This window comes from Chelonoidis abingdonii, chromosome 12 (assembly GCF_003597395.2).
Source record: "Chelonoidis abingdonii isolate Lonesome George chromosome 12, CheloAbing_2.0, whole genome shotgun sequence".
Classification (NCBI taxonomy): Eukaryota; Metazoa; Chordata; order Testudines; family Testudinidae; genus Chelonoidis; species Chelonoidis abingdonii.
This window is the reverse complement of record NC_133780.1, coordinates 7,683,910-7,703,406: the sequence shown is the minus strand read 5'-3', so window position 1 is coordinate 7,703,406 and position 19,497 is coordinate 7,683,910. Positions and strand designations below refer to the sequence as shown.

The window sequence follows — 19,497 nt, the reverse complement described above, 5'->3', positions numbered from 1 at the left end:
ATTGGGCCACAGAGTTTAATCTGATCAGGGCTTAAATTTTTATAGAGCATTTCCCAGAGCCCTGCCATGCCCTCCTCCAATATGCTATAAAAACTCCAGGGGGGTTGAAAATATTTACCCAGCGCTCTGCTCCAGACAGCTCCCGCTGAATTTAAACCCTGAATCTGACAATCGATCCCCTGCTCGCCTGTCCCCCATTCTCATCCTCAGGGTTCCCTGCGGTGGCCCATGACTCTAACTCCTCCAGTATCCATGGGGCTCAGGGATGGCACAGCATCACTGCAGAGGATAGCATGCAGCTCCTTGTAAAAGCATGTCTGTGGAGCCACATCAGAGCGACTGTTGGCCTCCCTCGCCTCCTGGTATGCCTGGTGCAGCTCCGTGGCTTTCACCGGACCGTGCTGCAGGACCTTCTTGTAGCCCTTCTCCCCCATGCTCTGAGCAATCTGCTCATAGACACCCCCATTTCTACATCTGGATCGGAGCAGGGCCTGCACAGCCTCTTCTCCCCAGACCCAGGAGATCCAACACCTCCTGTGCAGTGCAGGCAGCAGAGCGTTGGGAGCCTGTAGCCGGCCTGCTCAGCTGGGCAGTTGGAAGCTGAGCTCTCCATGCAGAGCAAGCAGGAAATGGAATTTCAAAAATTCCTAGTCCTGAAACAGGAGGGGCTTGTTCCTGTGAACCTGGCTGCTGGGCAGCGGAGTTCAAACCAGTGACCAGAGTGGGTGACAATGGGGCATTGTGGGACACCTCCTGGAGGCCACTTAAGCTGATGTAGGCAATGCAGCGTCTACACTGTCACTGTGTAGACCTATGTTGACATAAGTGCTGCACCTCTCTTGGAGGTGGAGCTATTCAGTCGATGTAGCAGGTGAGTTATGTCGGTGGGAGGAACACTGTAGTATGCAGTATGCTGACATTATTAGGTCGGTGGAAGCTGCCTGACTGACCAAACTCTGAAGTATAGACCAGGCCTTAGTTGTTTAAGTCCCTTTGTGCATCTGAGCCGCTCTCGTTGCAGTTCAGTAAACTGGAAAGTTGTGTCAAGGATAGGGGAGAAATAACATCTAATTAAATCCATTTATTGGCTTTCAGAGGCAGTTTTAAGTTATGATTTTGGAGACCAAAAAGAAACAAAAGGGAAGGAAGTCCAAGACCAGAAGATAGAAATAAACTTTATTCTGTAAATTTTCTCATCTGAATCTACAGCACCCAAATAACTGAACAGAGCAAAATAGGAGCACTGAGCTAGGGAATTTGGGGGTGGGTGTGCAGAACATCACTATGCTTGTTACATTCATAAGTAAAGAGCAGAGGACTTTGATGGATGACCCTGATTGAGTCAGAACTTAGGTCAGGTCTACACTGTAATCTTACTTTGGTATAACTGTCACTCAGGGGTGTGAAAATCCACACCCCTGAGTGACACAGTCATACTAACAGAACTCCTGGTGTAGACAGCGGTACGTTGACGGGAGAGCTTCTCCCCTTGCCATAGCTACCGCCTCTTACAGAGGCGGATTAATTACACTGATGGGAGAAGCTCTCCTGTCGGCGTAGCAGCGTCTTCACTTAAGTATTACAGCGGCACCAGTATGTTAGTGCCGCTGCAGCATTTTAAGTGTAGACCTGCCCTAAGACAGGCAGGCTCTGCTGTGACCCTGGGAGTGGCTCCTGGTTGGCCAGTCTGTGTGTGCCTGGAGGATCACAGAGTTACAGAGACAGGCATGGAAAAGGTTTGAGAAATTCCTGTCACCAGTATAATGCCGAGCAATTCAATCTTGTCCTCTCTCATCACCCATTTATTCCAAGTATTGCAACACTCAGTGTTTTTCTTACAGTCCCAGCTGCTGGAGTGGATAGATTTGAGGGAGCTCAGATTATATTAGATACATTTCCAGCCTTCATGTTTGTGTAGAAAAGGATTAAGAAAACATGATTTTAGGGAGCCTGACACATCGTTTTCATAGGCTTGCAATGTGTGATAGCCATAATTTATATATTTCCCACATCTTTGCTCTACTTTAGATATCTCATATTGAGTGTGACACCCACTCCTCTGTCACAGTTTTAATCCAATAGCTCATACTGATAACCAACAAATTGTTTCCGATATTTGATACTCCGGCTCCCAAAGAAGGGGACGATCTTCCCAGTGAAAGAGGATGTGAAAGTAAAGATTGGCTCTCTGCCAGAAGGTGTAATGTCATAAAATGTAACTTTCTCCCCTTCATAATCCAGATAAATCCCAATGTTACTGGGGCTAAGAGGTAGGTCCAGAGCAGTCTTAGGGGAGGTGAGGGCCCAGTACTCATTCCCTGTACTCTGCAAAGCCCAGATCCCCTTCTCTGGTGTACAGCTTATCGCTCCCTTGTGTATCACAGACTCTTTGGCAATGCCCAAAACCCAAAGATGTTTGTTCCCCACCTCCACTTGCCAGTAACATCTCCCTGAGGAGAAGCCCGTATGGCCCAGCACACAGGCAGCAGGGTAAAACCTGTTCTGTTTCGTCAGAGATTTTGTGTGTTGGTATTTGTATATCACACTCTCATTTGTGGATACGATGAAACAGGGATTTGCCAGATCTGGATCCGGAGTGGCCTGTACTGCAAGAGGGGAGAGAGACACACAGGAGGAGAGTATTATGGTCTGTCTTCACTGCAGAGGTAACGCAGGCTCTTACTCGGCTGCTAACCCTGAGGCCCTTCCTGTCCTGACAGACCCCTCTCCTGAGTTCAGTGGCGCTTTCCAACCAGGCCAGCTGGCTTGGATAGGGAGCTGAGGTACAGCTCGGGTTCTACTTTTACTCGGGCTCGTGACCTGCCCACTTTGCAGCGAGGACGCAGGCTGAACCACTCTAGTAAAAAGCCTTCAGAACGTTTTTCTAAAAATTAATCCTGAGATTTTAAATTAATAATTGTTGTAAGAAAATATCCTCATGGAAACTTACTCTCTTTCTCCGCCTGTGAGATCAGAAAGTTCAGTTGATAGGGCAGGGTCTCTGGAGAAAGAAAAGAGCAGAGGAGAGGTGATTTCTCCCTTTCTGGTAGGAAAATAGCCTCAGGAAAACTTAGGGCTGGCTGGATTCACAAAGAAACAGGCGAGGTGGACACTCAGCGTCACAACATCCAACATTTAGGCACTTGGACAGTCACTGTGATTCACAAAGCCTGAGTCAGGCTCCCTGTACCATGAACAGGGATAGAGATGCGCCTTGGGATGGGATTCACAAAAGCCAGAATGCTAGGTGACTCCCTGCTTATGCCAGCCAGCGGAAAGTACCACAGTGAGGGGTTGTGCTAGGCCCCGGCCCTCTCAGGGTGTTTGGCGACTGAGGCTGGGTAGCATGGTAGGGGCCTCCCTTTGCATGGGTGCCCTCATGCTCTTCTGTGGGAGATGTTCCATTGGGGATAATCAATAAAGATTCATTGGGGGGAGGAGGAGAGAAAGCTTATGAGAATGCCTCTGTAGCCAGGTGGCTAGAGCATCCATCTGGGAAGTGGGAGACTCAGAAGCCTGTCCCTCTGCTCAATACTTTATACACAGTGGATCAGATTCAACACGAGAGATGGAGGGAGGCCTACATCAGACCCCTGTTGGAATCCATTCTTCCCCTCTGCGGGACTGGGGAGTTCCCACATCCCAGCTGAGTATCCTAATCACAGATCTATAGGTTAGAAGGGAGCTCCTCCTACTCCATGGCCTGGCTCTTTTGGGCAAGTTCACATATAGGGCCGAAGCCAGTAATTGTGCTCAGAGCATGTGTATCAGATTGGGGCCTGTAGGTGAGTTAGGAGGAGGAACACCTTTCTTTCCCCAATTAGTGTATCTCTCTGGTACTTATGTGTCTGGACGGCTAGACTGGAACTGCAGTGCACATGCACAGAGGCAGAAACAGGTGCTGATGGGACTTTTACTGCAAAAACAGAGGTGATGAGTGATTTTAGGCACCTACAAGGTTTGGTTGCAGCTGAGCGGGGGGCTTTGTGAATCCCAGTGGGATCTGATTCTGGGATTTAGGTGCCTAAAATGGCAGATAGACCCCCCCCCCCCAAGTCCTTTTGTGAATCTAGCCCTCACCCTTTCTCTCTGCCTTTGGGCTCAGAGGTCAGTTCAGAGGGCCGGGTCTCTAGAGAAAGGAAGGACTGGAAGAGGTGATTTCATGTTGTATTAACTCTGGTGACATTCCTACCGTTAATTAATGGAATCATGCTTGAAGGAGACAAGCTTTGGAGCTTACTCAGAGCTCTTCTTCAGGTCTGTCGCTCGAAAGTTTGTCTCTCCCCAACAGGAGTTGGTCCAATAAAAGCTGTTACCTCCTCTGCCTTTTCTAATATCCTGGAACTGACACAGCTACAGCAGCACTGGATGGAACCGTGCTGTAATTCTGAGACAGTCCAAAGGAAAAGATCATAGAACGAGAGGCAGATTGGAATGGGGAGACCTTTCCAGCAAGACCAAACTAAAATGAAATCATTGTCCAAAATATAATATCTTGCACCTCTCCATCTCCCACCTGCCTCCAAGGATCTCAAAGCACTGGGCGGCATTCACTAATTAGCACAACAAGGTAGCTTGGCCATTATTTCCCCCTTTTGAAAGATGGAGGAACTTGAGGTACGGACTCTGGGATTTTCAAAAGAGCTGAGGCCATATGGGGGCCAACTCCGCATGGATGGTCAGAGAGATGGGTGCCTAAATCCCTTAGTTCCCTTGGAAAATCCCAGACATGGAGGTTGCATTCAACATTTTCTAAAAAATTTGGTGATTGTGTCTCTCTGAAATTCTGAGTGGCCAATTTTGACACCCAGGGTTGGGTCTGAGACAATCCAAGTGGAGGCCTGGAGAACTGGCATCAACCCTGAGCCCTCCCCATCCCACCCACAAAGACATCTAGCTGGGACAAGCTGAGAACTAATATGCCAGAGTCCATCTCCTTCCACAGTCAGAGGTAGATCTCCATGTATCATCACCATAGCGTGAACCCAGATAACTGTTAAGTTACCTTTGAGTTTCTTCAGAGCCTCCTGCAGACAAACATTTCTTTGGGAAGAGACGCCGACTCCCTCTCTCAGGTCCTCTGGCACGGCCACTGGTTTCTCTACCTTCGCCTTCTCACACCTAGAGGGGAAAAAAAAAACCCCAAAAATCTCTAAATCTTTTCTTTCTTTTGTGAAAATGAGCTACCAGAGGCCGCTCTCTTGTGGGCTCGCTGTGAGCCTCTAACTCCCACTGGTGAGTCAATTGCCCTCCTCACTGGAGTATTTAAATGCCTAGATCCTCAAATAGGAGTTAAAGAGAGTAAGGGGTCCACAAGCTGCCCCCTCAGAGAAAAGGGCATAATCTCAAGGGAAAGGATGTTCCAGTGGGTAAGGGGTTGCTGTAGGACTCTGGAAATTTAGTTCCACTCCCTGCTCTGCCACATCCTCCCTGCATGACCTTGGGCAAGTCACGTAAGGCCTGATTTTTAAAGGTCAGTCCTGGGATTTTCAAAAGCACCTAACCAAGCTAGGTTCCCATCTGCCACTGATTGCAATGGGAGGTGCCTAACTCGCTTAGCTGCTTTGGAAAATTCAACCAAGTGCCTAGCTACATGCCAGGTGCCTAAATACCCTGCAAAATCTGACCCCGGGGGTCTAATCCCCTTCCAACATCGTGACGCGTAAGGGGAAATGGAAAAGAGTTACGTACCTGCTCCAGGTGCTTCTGATGTCCTAGAAGAGAGAAAGGGGGTGGGAGAGAAAGAGTTCAATCCCACATGCCACAAGCTGGGGATCGCTCCTGCTCTGGAGATGGATGACTCACTCTGCCATCCCTAGTCGAGCTCTAGAAGCAGTTCTTTGTAGCTGCACCTTTAAAAGTCCATTCACAGACTTTGATGGAAAGGGGCCCCTGAGCATGCACCACGATTGTGCGTTTTTGCTTTCTAAATTCTATTTTGCCTGTGCCAATGGCACTTGCTCAAACAGACTGATCAGACACCTGAATCCCTGTCTTCCACATGCAACAGCTGTGTCCAGTGTTTGCCTTTCTCCATGTATGCAATTCTAGTCAGCAATTCTGAAAGCTGGATTCATTCCCGTTTCCTAATAGACCCTGCAAAGAACTTAGCTCTCCTAATCTCCCACTTCCCAGAAACTGGAGTTGTGTCTTTTACTGCTTCCATATCATTAGGGCCCTTTGTTTTCAGTTTTCATTTTAGAAGTTTTTCCTGAGAACTTATCAGTGTTTATTACCACAACAAAAACAGGTGAAAAATCAGTGCAAAACACTTAACTTTTCTGGGTAAATATCGGGGTTTGTTTTGGTGGATGGAAAGACGGGGAAAAAAGTATTCAGTAGATTAATGCTTTGAATTCCGTTCATCACTGTGGTTTGCTGCAGAACTAAAACAGAGCTCAAAACACAGTGCCCCCCTGAGTTTAAGAAAACAATACATCTCTAATCCCCAAATAAAACTTTTCATTTGAACCAACAGTTTACTGGTGTAGACTTAGAACTATTAGCCTATAAATATTCACATTTGATAATTGGGCCACCCCATTTGCAGCGCATACACTCAACTTCATCCTTGGCTCCTGTTTTTGTTTCTATAACCTTTTTGAATACTTCCGTGTCTTCTGAAACGTATTCTGCTGCAGATTTTCATTTTCTTCCCATTTTAGTGCATCACATCTTTAACCCATTGTCTGCTAACAGTTTGAAATGTGTACGTGGTGGGTGGGATTCATCAGTATGTTAAGATGCACACGCATTTCAGAGCTTGTGCGCGTGCCTGTTGGTTTATTGTGTGTATCTTCTAGAAAAGAGGTGGGCAAACTACAGCCCGCGGGCCACATCCGGCCCCTGAGCTCCTGGCCGGAGTGGCTGGCCCCTGGCCCCTCTCTTGCTATCTCCTCTCCCCCGCAGCCATGCAGGAAGTGCTCTGGGCAGCGGGTTGTGCGCTCCTGCCGAGCAGCATGTCTGGCTCTGGCTGTGTGGCACAGCTGCCACACATGCTGCTTTGAGTGGCATGGTAAGGGGGCTGGGGCTGAGGGGTTGGGTAAGGGGCAGAAGGTCCCAGGGGCAGTCAGGGGACAGGGAGCACTTGAATGGGACAGAGGTTCTGGGGGGTGGTCAAGAAACAGGTGGGGGGTTGGATAAGCATTGGAGTCCTGGGGGCCCTGTCAGGGGGCGAGGGTGTGGCTAGGGGTCAGGGCAGTCAGGGAACTGGGAGCAGCGGGCTTGGATAGAGGGTGGGGTTCCAGGAGGGGCAGTTAGGGATGGGGGATTCCGGGGTGGTGGTGGTCAGGGGACAAGGAGCAGGGAGGGTTGGAGGTTCTGAGGGGGCAGTCAGGGTGCAGGAAGTGTGAGGAGGTGGATAGGGGGCGGAGCAAGGCTGTTTGGGGAGGCACAGCCCTCCCTACAGTTTTGCAACCCCAATGTGGGCCTTGGGCCATAAAGTTTGCCCACCCCTGTTCTAGAACAATACGTTCTTCCTTCAGCAGGCAGCTTTGTATATACACACACTGACTAATGTATTATCGGAATACAGAGATCTCATGCAGTGTATTGTATGTTTTATATAGATTTGAAGGATACAAGAGTAGGATGAAAATCAGAAAAAAAAACACGACTACTTTTTGTAAACCCCGGGAATTTTTTCGTAAAAATTGCTTTAAACTGAAAAAACGGGGCTTACATATAATGTATCAAAAAGGCCTGAGAAGTCTGCCTTTAAAACAGCAAAACTGTTTCCACACTAGAAATATTAGAAATGTAAAAAATCTTGTTTTCCCTCACTTTGCTAAAGGACACCCTGACAGTCTCCATTGTGGAGTGGAAGCTCTCCAAGAACTTAGTAAACGCCAAAGTTAATCACTCAGAATCTCTCCCTTCCCTGGGCAGGGATCTGGGTGTCTCTAACTGTCTCACCTGCAGGAATTCACTCGTTGGCTGCTGACACTTCTCTTCTATCTCACTGATCAAGTCACTGAGTCGGGAAATCTCCTCAGACAGTTTGGTGACATATTCATCCTGTATCTTCACAATTTCCTTGTCCAACTCTTCCAGCTGGGCCAGCAGGAGTCGCTCTTGCTCCTCCAAGAATTGCCGCAGTTGCTCAAATTCAGACACAATCTTCTGCCTCTCAGCTTCTATTTTTCCCTGTAATGAAGGGACAAACAGGGAAAGGACAGGTCAGGGACTAGGGTTGCCAGATGTCCAGATTTCAACTGGAAAGTCCGGTTGAAAAGGGAACCTGGCAGTAGAAGTCTGGTTCCCCATAACAACTGGCTTCCACCATCAGGTGGTGGAAAGAGCAGCAGCTGCTGCTGGGAGCCTGAAGGAGCACTCAGGGATGGCTCTGGGGGAGAAAAGTACAGGCAGCTCCTCTGTCCTGCCCTAATCACTCTTATAGATTCATAGACTCTAGGACTGGAAGGGACTTCGAGAGGTCATAGAGTCCAGTCCCCTGCCCTCATGGCAGGACCAAATACTGTCTAGACCATCCCTGATAGACATTTATCTAACCTACTTTAAATATCTCCAGAGATGGAGATTCCACAACCTTCCTAGGCAATTTATTCCAGTGTTTAACTACCCTGACAGTTAGGAACTTTTTCCTAATGTCCAACTTAAATCTCCCTTGCTGCAGTTTAAGCCCATTGCTTCTTGTTCTATCATTAGAAGCAAAGGTGAACAAGTTTTCTCCCTGCTCCTGATGACACCCTTTTAGATACCTGAAAACTGCTATCATGTCCCCTCTCAGTCTTCTCTTTTCCAAACTAAATAAACCCAATTCTTTCAGCCTTCCTTCATAGGTCATGTTCTCAAGACCTTTAATCATTCTTGTTGCTCTTCTCTGGACCCTCTCCAATTTCTCCACATCTTTCTTGAAATGCGGTGCCCAGAACTGGACACAATACTCCAGTTGAGGCCTAACCAGCGCAGAGTAGAGCGGAAGAATGACTTCTCGTGTCTTGTTTACAACACACCTGTTAATGCATCCCAGAATCACGTTTGCTTTTTTTGCAACAGTATCACACTGTTGACTCATATTTAGCTTGTGGTCCACTATGACCCCTAGATCTCTTTCTGCCATACTCCTTCCTAGACAGTCTCTTCCCATTCTGTATGTGTGAAACTGATTGTTCCTTCCTAAGTGGAGCACTTTGCATTTGTCTTTATTGAACTTCATCCGGTTTACCTCAGACCATTTCTCCAATTTGTCCAGATCATTTTGAATTTTGACCCTGTCCTCCAAAGCAGTTGCAATCCCTCCCAGTTTGGTATCGTCCGCAAACTTAATAAGCGTACTTTCTATGCCAACATCTAAGTCGTTGATGAAGATATTGAACAGAGCCGGTCCCAAAACAGACCCCTGCGGAACCCCACTTGTTATACCTTTCCAGCAGGATTGGGAGCCATTAATAACTACTCTCTGAGTATGGTTATCCAGCCAGTTATGCACCCACCTTATAGTAGCCCCATCTAAATTGTATTTGCCTAGTTTATCGATAAGGATATCATGCGAGACCGTATCAAATGCCTTACTAAAGTCTAGGTATACCACATCCACCGCTTCTCCCTTATCCACAAGACTCGTTATCCTATCAAAGAAAGCTATCAGATTGGTTTGACACGATTTGTTCTTTACAAATCCATGCTGGCTATTCCCTATCACCTTACCACCTTCCAAGTGTTTGCAGATGATTTCTTTAATTACTTGCTCCATTATCTTCCCTGGCACAGAAGTTAAACTAACTGGTCTGTAGTTTCCTGGATTGTTTTTATTTCCCTTTTTAGAGATGGGCACTATATTTGCCCTTTTCCAGTCTTCTGGAATCTCTCCCGTCTCCCATGACTTTCCAAAGATAATAGCTAGAGGCTCAGATACCTCCTTTATTAACTCCTTGAGTATTCTAGGATGCATCTCATCAGGCCCTCATCATTCTACCCCTGAAGTGTGGCTCTCCCTGCCCCAATCACCTCCACACCCCTAGAGTCCCACTCAGCTGGCAGGTGACAGTAAGGGGGAAAGAGGATTGGGGGGGAGGCCTGGAGGGAAAGAGGCCGAGCATGGGACGGGGCAGGTTCCAGCGCGCAGCATCCGGTTTTCACAAGTGAGAAAGGTGAACAGCCTATCAGGGAGTCTGGAAACTGTTCTTCGAGCCCTCTTTTCATTTCATCCTTCTACGAACATTCGGATGAGATTTCAGGAGAATATGCCTGATAGTTACTAGAGAGAAGATTCAGCTGGCCTGAATGAATAACATGTTTGAATGTGCCTTGGTGACTTAGGAGTCCAAATTCTATTTTCAAAGTTACTTTTGGTGCTTAGGAGCCTAAGTTTCTTTGAAAGTGACTTTTGAAAATAGAACTTAGGATAAATTTTCAGAAACAGAAAAATCATTTAGCAGCTGAAACCCATTAAAAAAAAAAAAAAAAAAGTATAAGGAGCTGCTTTTAAAAGCTATTTAGGTGTCCAAAGATGCATATAACCCCTACAGGGATTTTCAGTATCACTTAGGTGCCTAATTTCCTTGGACTACAGAGGACGTTAGGTGCTACTTAGTTGCTTTTGAAAATCTCACTAGGCCTCTCTCTGCATTTTAAGGTTCTAAATACCTGTGAGAATCTGGCCCTTAACCACTTGCAGAACTGTAAACCTTAGGCTCCAAAATCACTAAGGCATTTTCAAAAATGTCACCCAATATCTCTAAAATGATGAGTCTTCAGGTCAGGGTGGCTTAGTATATTCTGCTGATCATCTAGAGTCTTCCAATAGCAGAAAGGTTGGAAGGGGGGGGTCCGACTTCGTTATCAGGAATACATTGGGAGAGAGCTGTGGAGAAGACTGAAGGGAAGTTCTGCTGGTTATCCACACAAAACGCCAGGTACAACATATACTGTGCAAAATCCTTGCTTTTTCTCCAGCTCTTACATCTTTCATCCGGCATTTTGTACATTACATTGTCCCAGAGGAAACCAGTCGTGTCTGGTGGTTATAGATGGAGATTCAGGGGGAGGATTTCAGTGATACAAAACAGCCACTGTGTACCTAAGTCCTACTGACAGTCAATGTGAATTAGGCACCTAATCACCATACGTGCCTTTGAAAAATTCTCCCCTCAAATCAGTGTTTTTAGCTGGATTTGGACCCACTGATGTGTGGGGAATAAGATCAGCGCTTACATACGAAATGGAAGCCAGTGGAGGAGTCAGACCAGAGGGATGATAAACAAAGACAAACATGATCACATCCTGTAAAGGTATGTGGACAAGAGGCAAAGCACTTGAGGTTATTTGGGAGTTATCCAATACATTATAGCAGAGGTAGGCAAGCTGTGCCATGTGTGCCGAAGGCGGCACGTGAGCTGATTTTTAGTGGCACTCACACTGCCCGGGTCCTGGCCACCGGTCTGGGGTGCTCTGCATTTTAATTTAATTTTAAATGAAACTTCTAAACATTTTTAAACCTTATTTACTTTACATACAATAGTTTAGTTATATATTACAGACTTCTAGAAAGAGACCTTCTAAAAAGGTTAACATGTATTACCAGCATGCGAAACTTTAAATTAGAGTGAATAAATGAAGACTCAGCACAGCACTTCTGAAAGCTTGCCGACCCCTTCATTATAGATAACCCTGAATTAACTTCAACCTTGCTCCTAGTTAGCACCTTTTAGCTCAGTTTATCTGGACAAGGTGAACCCTACACACCACACTAGGGTCAAATTAAATTACGTTTAAAATGTTTGCACGTCAGGGGTTTACGCCAGTATAAAGATATTACTTTAAAAAGTGATTTGAGGTACATTTGTACTACACAAATGTAGAGGACGTAGAGTACATGCCCCTGCTAACATGGGCATAGATAGCAGTGTAGATGGCGAGGCATTGCTTAAGCAAGTAGAGTCGCAATATGCCTGAAGCCTATGGGTATAAACCCTACGTACATGGTTGTATACACGCTCAAGCAGTGCCTTCCCCATCTATACTGCAGTCTCCCGCTGCTTCCCCAGTGCCGGAGCCTTTCCTCACTGCTGGAGCCTTTCCCCACCACAGGTAAAGGCTCCAGAAGTGGGGAAAGGCTCCAGCAGCTCCGCTGCCTTCCCCTGCTAGAGTCTTATTCACACATGTAGCTACAGATGACAGCGTGGACATAGGAGCCGACTCCGTGGGTGCTCCAGGGCCAGAGCATCCATGGAAAAAATTGGTGGGTGCTGAGCACACACCGGCAGCTCCCCGTGGCCCCGCCCCACCCCCCTGCTCCAGCTCACCTCTGCCTGCTCCGCGAGAGCACCGCTGCATCCTGTTTCTCCTCCCTCCCAACTCTTGCGCCATGACACAGCTGATTCGCTGGGCAGGGAGGGAGGGGGAACGCTGCATGCTGCGGGAAGAGGCGGGATCAGGGTGGGGATTTGGGGAAGGGATCAAATAGGGGCAGGGAAGGGGCGGAGTTAGGGCAGGGACTTTGGGGATGGGGTTGGAATGGGGTCGGGGCCAGGGGCGGGGATGGAGTGGGGTCAGGGCAGGGCATGCGGGCACCCACTGGTGCCGGAGAAAGTTGGCACCACTGAGCGTGGACACAGCCTGCTTTTCACTGTGCTGTGTAGCTACACATACCTTGCAGGTCACCCCCAGCGGTGTGCCATGTAGATGTAGCCAGAGCTAAATCAAAGCAGTGCTGTGTATAGACAAGAGCTGACACACTCCCCACAGAGAGAAATATCAACCCTGACTGATATAACTGCTGGACCATCACAATGGGAACCCACCAGATATTCCTGGCTTTGCGTCTCTCCATCCTGTTTCCACTCCAGAAGTTCTTCTCTCTCTTGCTTCAGGGTGTTCAGTTGGATTTGAATTTGTTCCTGAGGCGAGAAAAACAATGTCTGGGAGGGTCAGGTGGCCGAGGAGTCTGTCCTCACAGATACATTTATATACATTGCATGTCCCTCTCAGGCTGTCTCACAGACAGTGGTTGTGGCAATGTCACAATTACCTCTTGAGAGGTGGGAGATTCCAGTTCAAATCCCTTCCCCTCAGGAGGCAGAGGGAGAACTTGAACCAGGGTCTCCCGCATACCAGCTGAGCACCTTTCCCCCAGGCTAACCATTAGGAAGGTCTGCTGCCTCCTCCCCAGATGATTTGCGTGGAGAGACACAAGTGCAGAACTCCATTGTGCAAGAAACAGCTTTGATGCCTAAGCTGCCTGACTCCAGAAGAGGGGTTCCTAGGTGTGGATCACAGAGACAGGCGTATTCCTGCACCAAACTCTGAGGGGGGCGGGGCTTAGGACACACCCCTCTCAGCAGCATCTCCCAGTGTAATCCTGTCAATTACAGGCCAGTAAGGCTAAGGGCTTGTCGATAAGTACAGCACTGCAGCATGTGCGGTGGAGACGCTCTATGCCGACGGAAGAGAGCTCTCCCGCCAGGGCCGGGGCAAGGAAGTTTCGCATCCTAGGCGAAACTTCCACCTTGCACCCCCGCCCCTCCAGCAGCTAACTCAGCCCCCCACCTGGGAACCCCTCCCACAGCAGCTACCCCCCCACCGCGACAGCTTACCCCTCTCCCTCCCCATCCCCCCACAGCAGCTAACCCCTGCCTGGGGAGACCCCTCCCCCCCGCCACGGTAGCTAACCCCTGCCTCGGGAGACCCCTCCCCCCCATGCCACGGTAGCTAACCCCTGCCTGGGTAGCCTGCCCCAGCTCACCTCGGGTCCGCTGCCTCCACTGAGCACACGGGCGCTGCTCTAATTCTCCTCCCCGCCCAGGCTTGTGGCGGCGATTGGAGGAGACTTGGAGTGGGGGCTGTGTGCTCAGTGGAGGAAGCAGAGCAGAGGTGATCTAGGGAGGGGAGCTGTTCCCCTGTGCACCTCTCTCCCCCCTGTTACTGCGGGCAGCCTTCCCCGCACGGCCCCCCATCCAGCTCACCTCCACTCCACCTCCTCGCCTGAGGGGACTTTTAGGAGCCCCCAACCACTAGGCACCCTAGGTGGCTGCCTAGTTTGCCTAAATGGTTGCACCGGCCCTGCTCCCGTCGGCATAAGAAACCCACCTCCACAAGTGGCAGAAGCTTAGGGTGGCGGGAGAAGCTCTCCTGCTGACATAGCACTGTGCACATGAATGCTTGTGTCACTCACGGAGGTAAAATATTCACAACCCTGAACAACCGTAAGTTTTGGCAACATAGGCTGCATTGCAGACAAAACGGCAGCTGCATTTCACTGTTGATAAAAGCAAAGTAATGCACATTGGAAAACAGAATCCCAACTATGGATCTAAAATGATGTAGTCTAAAAGAGCTCTTACCACTCATGAAAGAGATTTTGGAGTCATCTATGAAAACATCTGTTCATAAAAGCTAACAATTTTAAGAACCATTAGGAAAGTGATGGATAAGAAGACCGACAGTATCACAATGCCACTATATAAATCCATGGTACATCTTGAATACGTCATGCAGGTCTATTGGCCCCATTTCAAACAAGATAGATTTGAATAGGAAAATGTACAGCAAAAGGAACAAAAATCTTTAGGGGTATGGAACAGCCTCCATATGAGGAGAGATTAAAAAGATGGAGTGTTCAGCTTGGAAAAGAGACAGTTGGGGTGGGGATGTGATAAAGGTCTGTAAAATCATGGATGGTGTAGAGAGTGAATAGGGAAGTTTATTTACCCCTTCACAGAACAGGAACCAGGGGAAATGATCAGGCAGCAGGTTTAAAAACAAGCAAAAGGAAGTACTTGTTCACGCAACATACGATCAATCCATGGAGCACATTGCCAGGGATGTTGTGAAGGCTAAAAGTATAAGTGGGTTCAAAGAAGAATCAGATGAGTTCATGGCAGACAGGTCCATCAATAGCTATTAGCCAAGATGGTCAGAGATGCAACCCCATGCTCCAGAAATCCCTAAACCTCTGACTGCCAGATGCTGGGACCAGATGACAATGGATGGATCATTCGATAACTGCCTTGTTCTCTTCATTCCCTCTGAAGCACCTGGCATTGGCCACTTTCAGAAGACAGGATACTGGGCTAGACGGACCATTGGTCTGACCCAGTGCAGCTGTTCTTATGTCCTTAGTGATTTTCTAGGTACCTAAATGTTAGGCATTGCAATGCTGAGCAGCATAACACCCAAGTCCCTTTGGGGATTCAGGACTAAATCTCCTTTGAAAATGAGACTTCGGCTCTAAAGTCAGTTGGTGCTTTTGAAAATGTGCTCCAAGGATCTTGTTCTGTAATTCACGGGGGGTGAGGTGTTGCAGAGCCACACAGAGGATCTAAAAGCACAGCTCCCATTCATTTCAATAGTAGCTGGACGTCTCAGCCCAGCGTTACTTCTATGCTGTATGTGTCATGCTGGCAGGAAACAGAGAGGCCTTGGGGGCCCCAGACCTGATGTAGAGGCTTAGGGACTTTGTCCAGACAGCCATTTGCCTCCAGGGAATCCTCCAAGTGCTGCAGGACAATGGGTTGAAGTCGTATCCATTTTGCAGCAGCTTAGGATAGGGTGTTGTGCTGCCATGCAATGAGAGGGAACAGTATCTGAAGAGATCTGGATGTCATAGAATGAAAGCTGAGCAACTTACAGGGAAGGAAATTTTGGTAAGAGGGATAGCTCAGTGGTTTGAGCATTGGCCTGCTAAACCCAGGGTTGTGAGTTCAATCCTTGAGGGGGCCATTTAGGGATTTGGTGATTGGTCCTGCTTCATGCAGGGGGTTGGACTAGATGATCTCCTGAGGTCCCTTCCAACCATGATATTCTGTGATTCCCTGTGATCATAAACCCAAAGCAAAACTCTGAAGCATGTGTGGACAGGATGTGAATCACTGGCTCGGAGGCCAGTCCAGCCCCTTCTGTCTGAGGCTCCACCCCTCCCAGCCCTGTGACAGCCCGGTGAGCAGGCAGTGCAGCTCTCAGCATCCCCAGACCCAGGTGTGCCAGCCAGCCCCCTGCTAGTCCCCACCTGGCCACCCGGGAATAGACACAGCATGCTGGTGGGATGCAGGAGGGGGCCTGGGAGTGGAGGTTGGGCAGGGCCACACAGGGCTATGTCTCCCCTGACTCCCCACTCTGCTTCAGAGCAGCAAAGTGACCAGCATTCAGCAAGCCAGGGAAAATAGGAATTCATCATCCTGGCTTTTCCTTGAGGAAAAAATTAAGCAGATTAACGCTGTTTTTTTAAGCAGAAATCTTTCAGAGAACCTTGTGCTTCAGAAAGTAGCAGTAAACAAACCCATTGTGAATGCTGCTGACAATGTGTTACTTTACTGCTGCTTCCAGAGAGCAGCCAGCGGTCATCAGATATGAAATGCTCAAACTGGGCACTACGCCAAGCACCAGCTCTGTCAAAACTCAGCCGTGTTGAGGGGTTTATAATGTGAGTGTAAAGCCCTGCCTGACAGGAGTGGTGAGAGGCTGTGTGATCTAGTGGCCAGAGAACTAGGATGGGTGTTGGGAGGCCAGGGTTTAATTCCTGGTTCTGCTACTGAGCAGTTTTGTGAGCTTGGTCAAGTCACTGCCCCTTACGTGTCTCTCTGTCCCTCTCATTCCTTTGTCTCTGTCTCGGAGGGTGCCCACAGATCAGGCCCTGCAGGTGAGAGAGGCAGGAGAACACCTGTCTTCACCCAGCTCATGGGTTGGCAGGAAATAAGCAGCCAGAGAGATGTCTCTAGAGGGAGGCAGCTGTGCACATACCCAGAGGTAGTAACACAGGCACTGGGAGAAGTTGGATCCTGAATACACAGGCACTGAATGAGTTTGGGCTCCTACAGGGCTTGGCACTAGCTCTGGGGATTGCAGTGGAGCCATTCAGGTGTCTAAACCCCAGCTGTATGCACCTCACTCTGGGGTTTAGGCACTTAAGTACCTTTGTGAATCCCCAGCCTGTGCCTCCCTGAACCTCAGCCCCCACTCTGGCACTTTGCCCACCTTGACTGGTTAGACCAGCGTCCCCAAACTGTGGAGCGGGCCCCCCTGGGGGAGTTCAGGGGGCCATGGTGGGGCCCAGGCCAGCTCCCACAGGGGGCAGGGGAGTGCCAGCCACACATAGGCACAAGAAGGAGGAGTGCATGGGGTGCTGAAGCATCCCCAGCTTTTGCTTCGGGCATCTCGGCTGCTGGCCTGGGGGAGCGCTCAGCTGCCTTACCGCTGTCCACGTTCCTCCTGCCCCCCGGAGACATGGCCTTGCTCCGGGCCCCAGCTCTGGGGGTGGTGAGGGGCCGCGGACAGGGGCAAGAGGGGTGTAGCTTAGCCCCCCCACCCCACTCCAAAAACTGTCCCAGCGCCACTGAAGCCACATCTGCTGTGGCCTGGGCTCCCCCCGGCCCCGCTCCCACTCCAGTGCCCAGCCCTGGCCTAACCTTGTGCTCCCGGGCAGCCTCCTCTATGGGGACCACCCTGTGAGCGCGGTGAGCCTGGGACTCCCTGCAGATCACACAGATGAGAACTTGGTCCTGGTTACAGAAGAGTTTGAAAGGCTCCTGGTGCGCGTTGCACAAACCTCCTGCTGCTGCTGCTGCTGCTGCTGGGACACTCAGCTGCTTGGCTATTTCTGCCAAATTCCCCAGTTGTCTGTTCGGCCTCAGGGTCCTCTGGCGAAAGGTCTCTCTGCACTGAGGGCAGGAGATGTCTGTGTCTGGTCTCTCCCAGCACTGGGCGATGCAGGCTCGGCAGAAATTGTGCCCACAGTCTATCGTCACTGGATCCGTGAAAAAACTCAGACAGATGGAGCAAGTAGCTTCATCTCGGAGGCTTTTCAGAGGATTCCCTGCTGCAGCCATGGCTCCCTGCAGACCGTGGAACAGGATAAGTTTCGTTTCTTGCCAGACCCAGCAAGCAGCCTTGCAAAGCAGATTGCCCAGCTGGGAGCCAATCACGCTCTGCGGCGGGAAATTGTAAAAACAACCAACCCATCAACACAGACACAACACACCTGAAGCCCCCCCACCCCCTAGAAAAGCCCCCAAACAAGCAAGATGCTACTTAAAGAAATGACTAGGCAATTACATCCATAAAGAAGCCAACAGAGGCTTGCTGGGAGCAGGCCTGGCAGCTTTCTTTCTATACCACAGAACAAACATAGACTCAGACTCAGGTTTAAGGCCAAGACCCTTTCTGGACCTCCTTTGTAAAGCACTTTGAGATCTAGTGAGGGAAAACACTACATAAGAGCCTTACTAAGCCCTAATAGTTAGAGATCATTTTAAGCCTTGATCAATGTATTGCTTCCAAAAAAATTATTTGCATTAACTTAACTATTCTAACTCGGGGGTTTCTAGTTATTCATATCAAATATCCAATCCCTTTTTGGCATCTTGCTAAATTACTGGCCTCAAAAACTCCATGTGGCAATGAGTTGCACTGTTTAATTACATGTTTTGTGTAAAAGTATTTCTTACTGGTTTTGAATTTGATCCCTTTCCATTTCGTTGACTGTCCGCTTGTTCTTGTGTATGAGGCGGGCAGAAAAGACCATCCTAGTTTTCTCTGTCCCATTCATAATTTTGTAACCCTTCTGCCAAATTGATAGCAGCAAGGGCCGAGTTCAATACATAGGGGTCCCTTCCTTACAACGTAATGCAAAACCAGCTCGAACCCCCACCCAGTGACCTGGGAAAATCATACACACACCCCTGGGTGCTTTGAAGATGCAATATTTCCCCTCTCACAAGCACAGAGTCTCAGTGTAGCAGAAAATGTTTAATAACATGAGATAAACAACATAGCATAAAATTGGGAAAACACCTCAACTAGAGTTCATAGACCAAACCATGAGCAAAGACCCACCCCAGGAAATTGGGCCGTGCCCTCTTCCCTGGGCTCTTGAGTCCAGCAACCCCAAAATCACCCCAAGACTCCAGAGTTCAATACCCCAAATGTCCCTAGAGTCCAGCAACCCAAAGATCACCCACAGTCAGAAAAGTCCCACAACCCTAAAGCTTCTGTCCCGGGTCAGTGCAGCCCCAGAGTTCAAGAGTCTATCTGCAGGGGTTTTTCCCCTGCCAGCCTGGGTAGAAAGGGGCACCTGACGTGGTCTGGGGCCGACTGCCCTGCCTCTCTGTGGGATTCTGCTTCTGCCTTCCCCACGAACTGCTCAGCTCCGCTCCGCCAGCTGCTCTGCTCCACCAGCGGTCCCGGGATCCTCTCCAGCCGTCCCCGCAAACTGCTCGGTTCCATTTGCTCCCTGGGCTGCTCCAACCATCTCAGAGATATTGCTTGGGGCAGGGCAGTACATGTAGCCCCATGAGCATCCCCCACCCCCTTCCGGGGCACAGGTAGGGACTAGTCTGCCTTAACCGGGCAGCACTGCCGACGGGACTTTTAACGGCCTGATTGGCGGTGCTGACCAAAGCCACCGTGACCTAGTCCTTTCCATTCCGCAACTCAGTTCTGGGTCACAACCCATGGTTTGAAAACCACTGCTCTAGATAAAGGGAAAGGCTTGTGCTGGTAACTACCCAGTTCAGCTACACCGATATGAGCAAGGGTTAGAAC

The 19,497-nt window shown here is 49.2% G+C and overlaps 1 protein-coding gene across 2 annotated transcripts; it reads right to left on the bottom strand.

The window, feature by feature from the left end:
* Positions 1-1,149: 1,149 nt before the first annotated feature.
* LOC142047638 (zinc finger protein RFP-like) lies at positions 1,150-17,834 on the bottom strand. Of its 2 annotated transcripts, XM_075071621.1 has the most exons (7): positions 17,364-17,834; positions 12,765-12,860; positions 7,915-8,145; positions 5,692-5,714; positions 5,006-5,121; positions 2,951-3,001; positions 1,150-2,606 (listed from the first exon to the last, which is right to left on the bottom strand). In XM_075071621.1, the coding sequence occupies exons 1-7, from the start codon at positions 17,781-17,783 to the stop codon at positions 2,071-2,073; spliced, it is 1,473 nt and encodes a 490-aa protein (XP_074927722.1). In that variant the 5' UTR covers positions 17,784-17,834; the 3' UTR covers positions 1,150-2,070. The 2 variants fall into 2 exon arrangements, with proteins under 2 accessions (XP_074927722.1, XP_074927723.1); XM_075071622.1 differs by lacking the exon at positions 2,951-3,001.
* Between the last annotated feature and the right edge of the window lie 1,663 nt (positions 17,835-19,497).

Bases quoted from the DNA above. Each gene is read 5' to 3' on its own strand.
- LOC142047638 (XM_075071621.1), bottom strand. From the start codon at position 17,783: ATGGCTGCAGCAGGGAATCCTCTGAAAAGCCTCCGAGATGAAGCTACT. The intron at 5,122-5,691 runs GTACGTAACTCT...TTTCCCCTCTAG, and splicing joins ATCAGAAGCACCTGGAGCAG to GTGTGAGAAGGCGAAGGTAG. The intron at 3,002-5,005 runs GTAACTTAACAG...TTCTTTCTCCAG, and splicing joins GGCTCTGAAGAAACTCAAAG to AGACCCTGCCCTATCAACTG.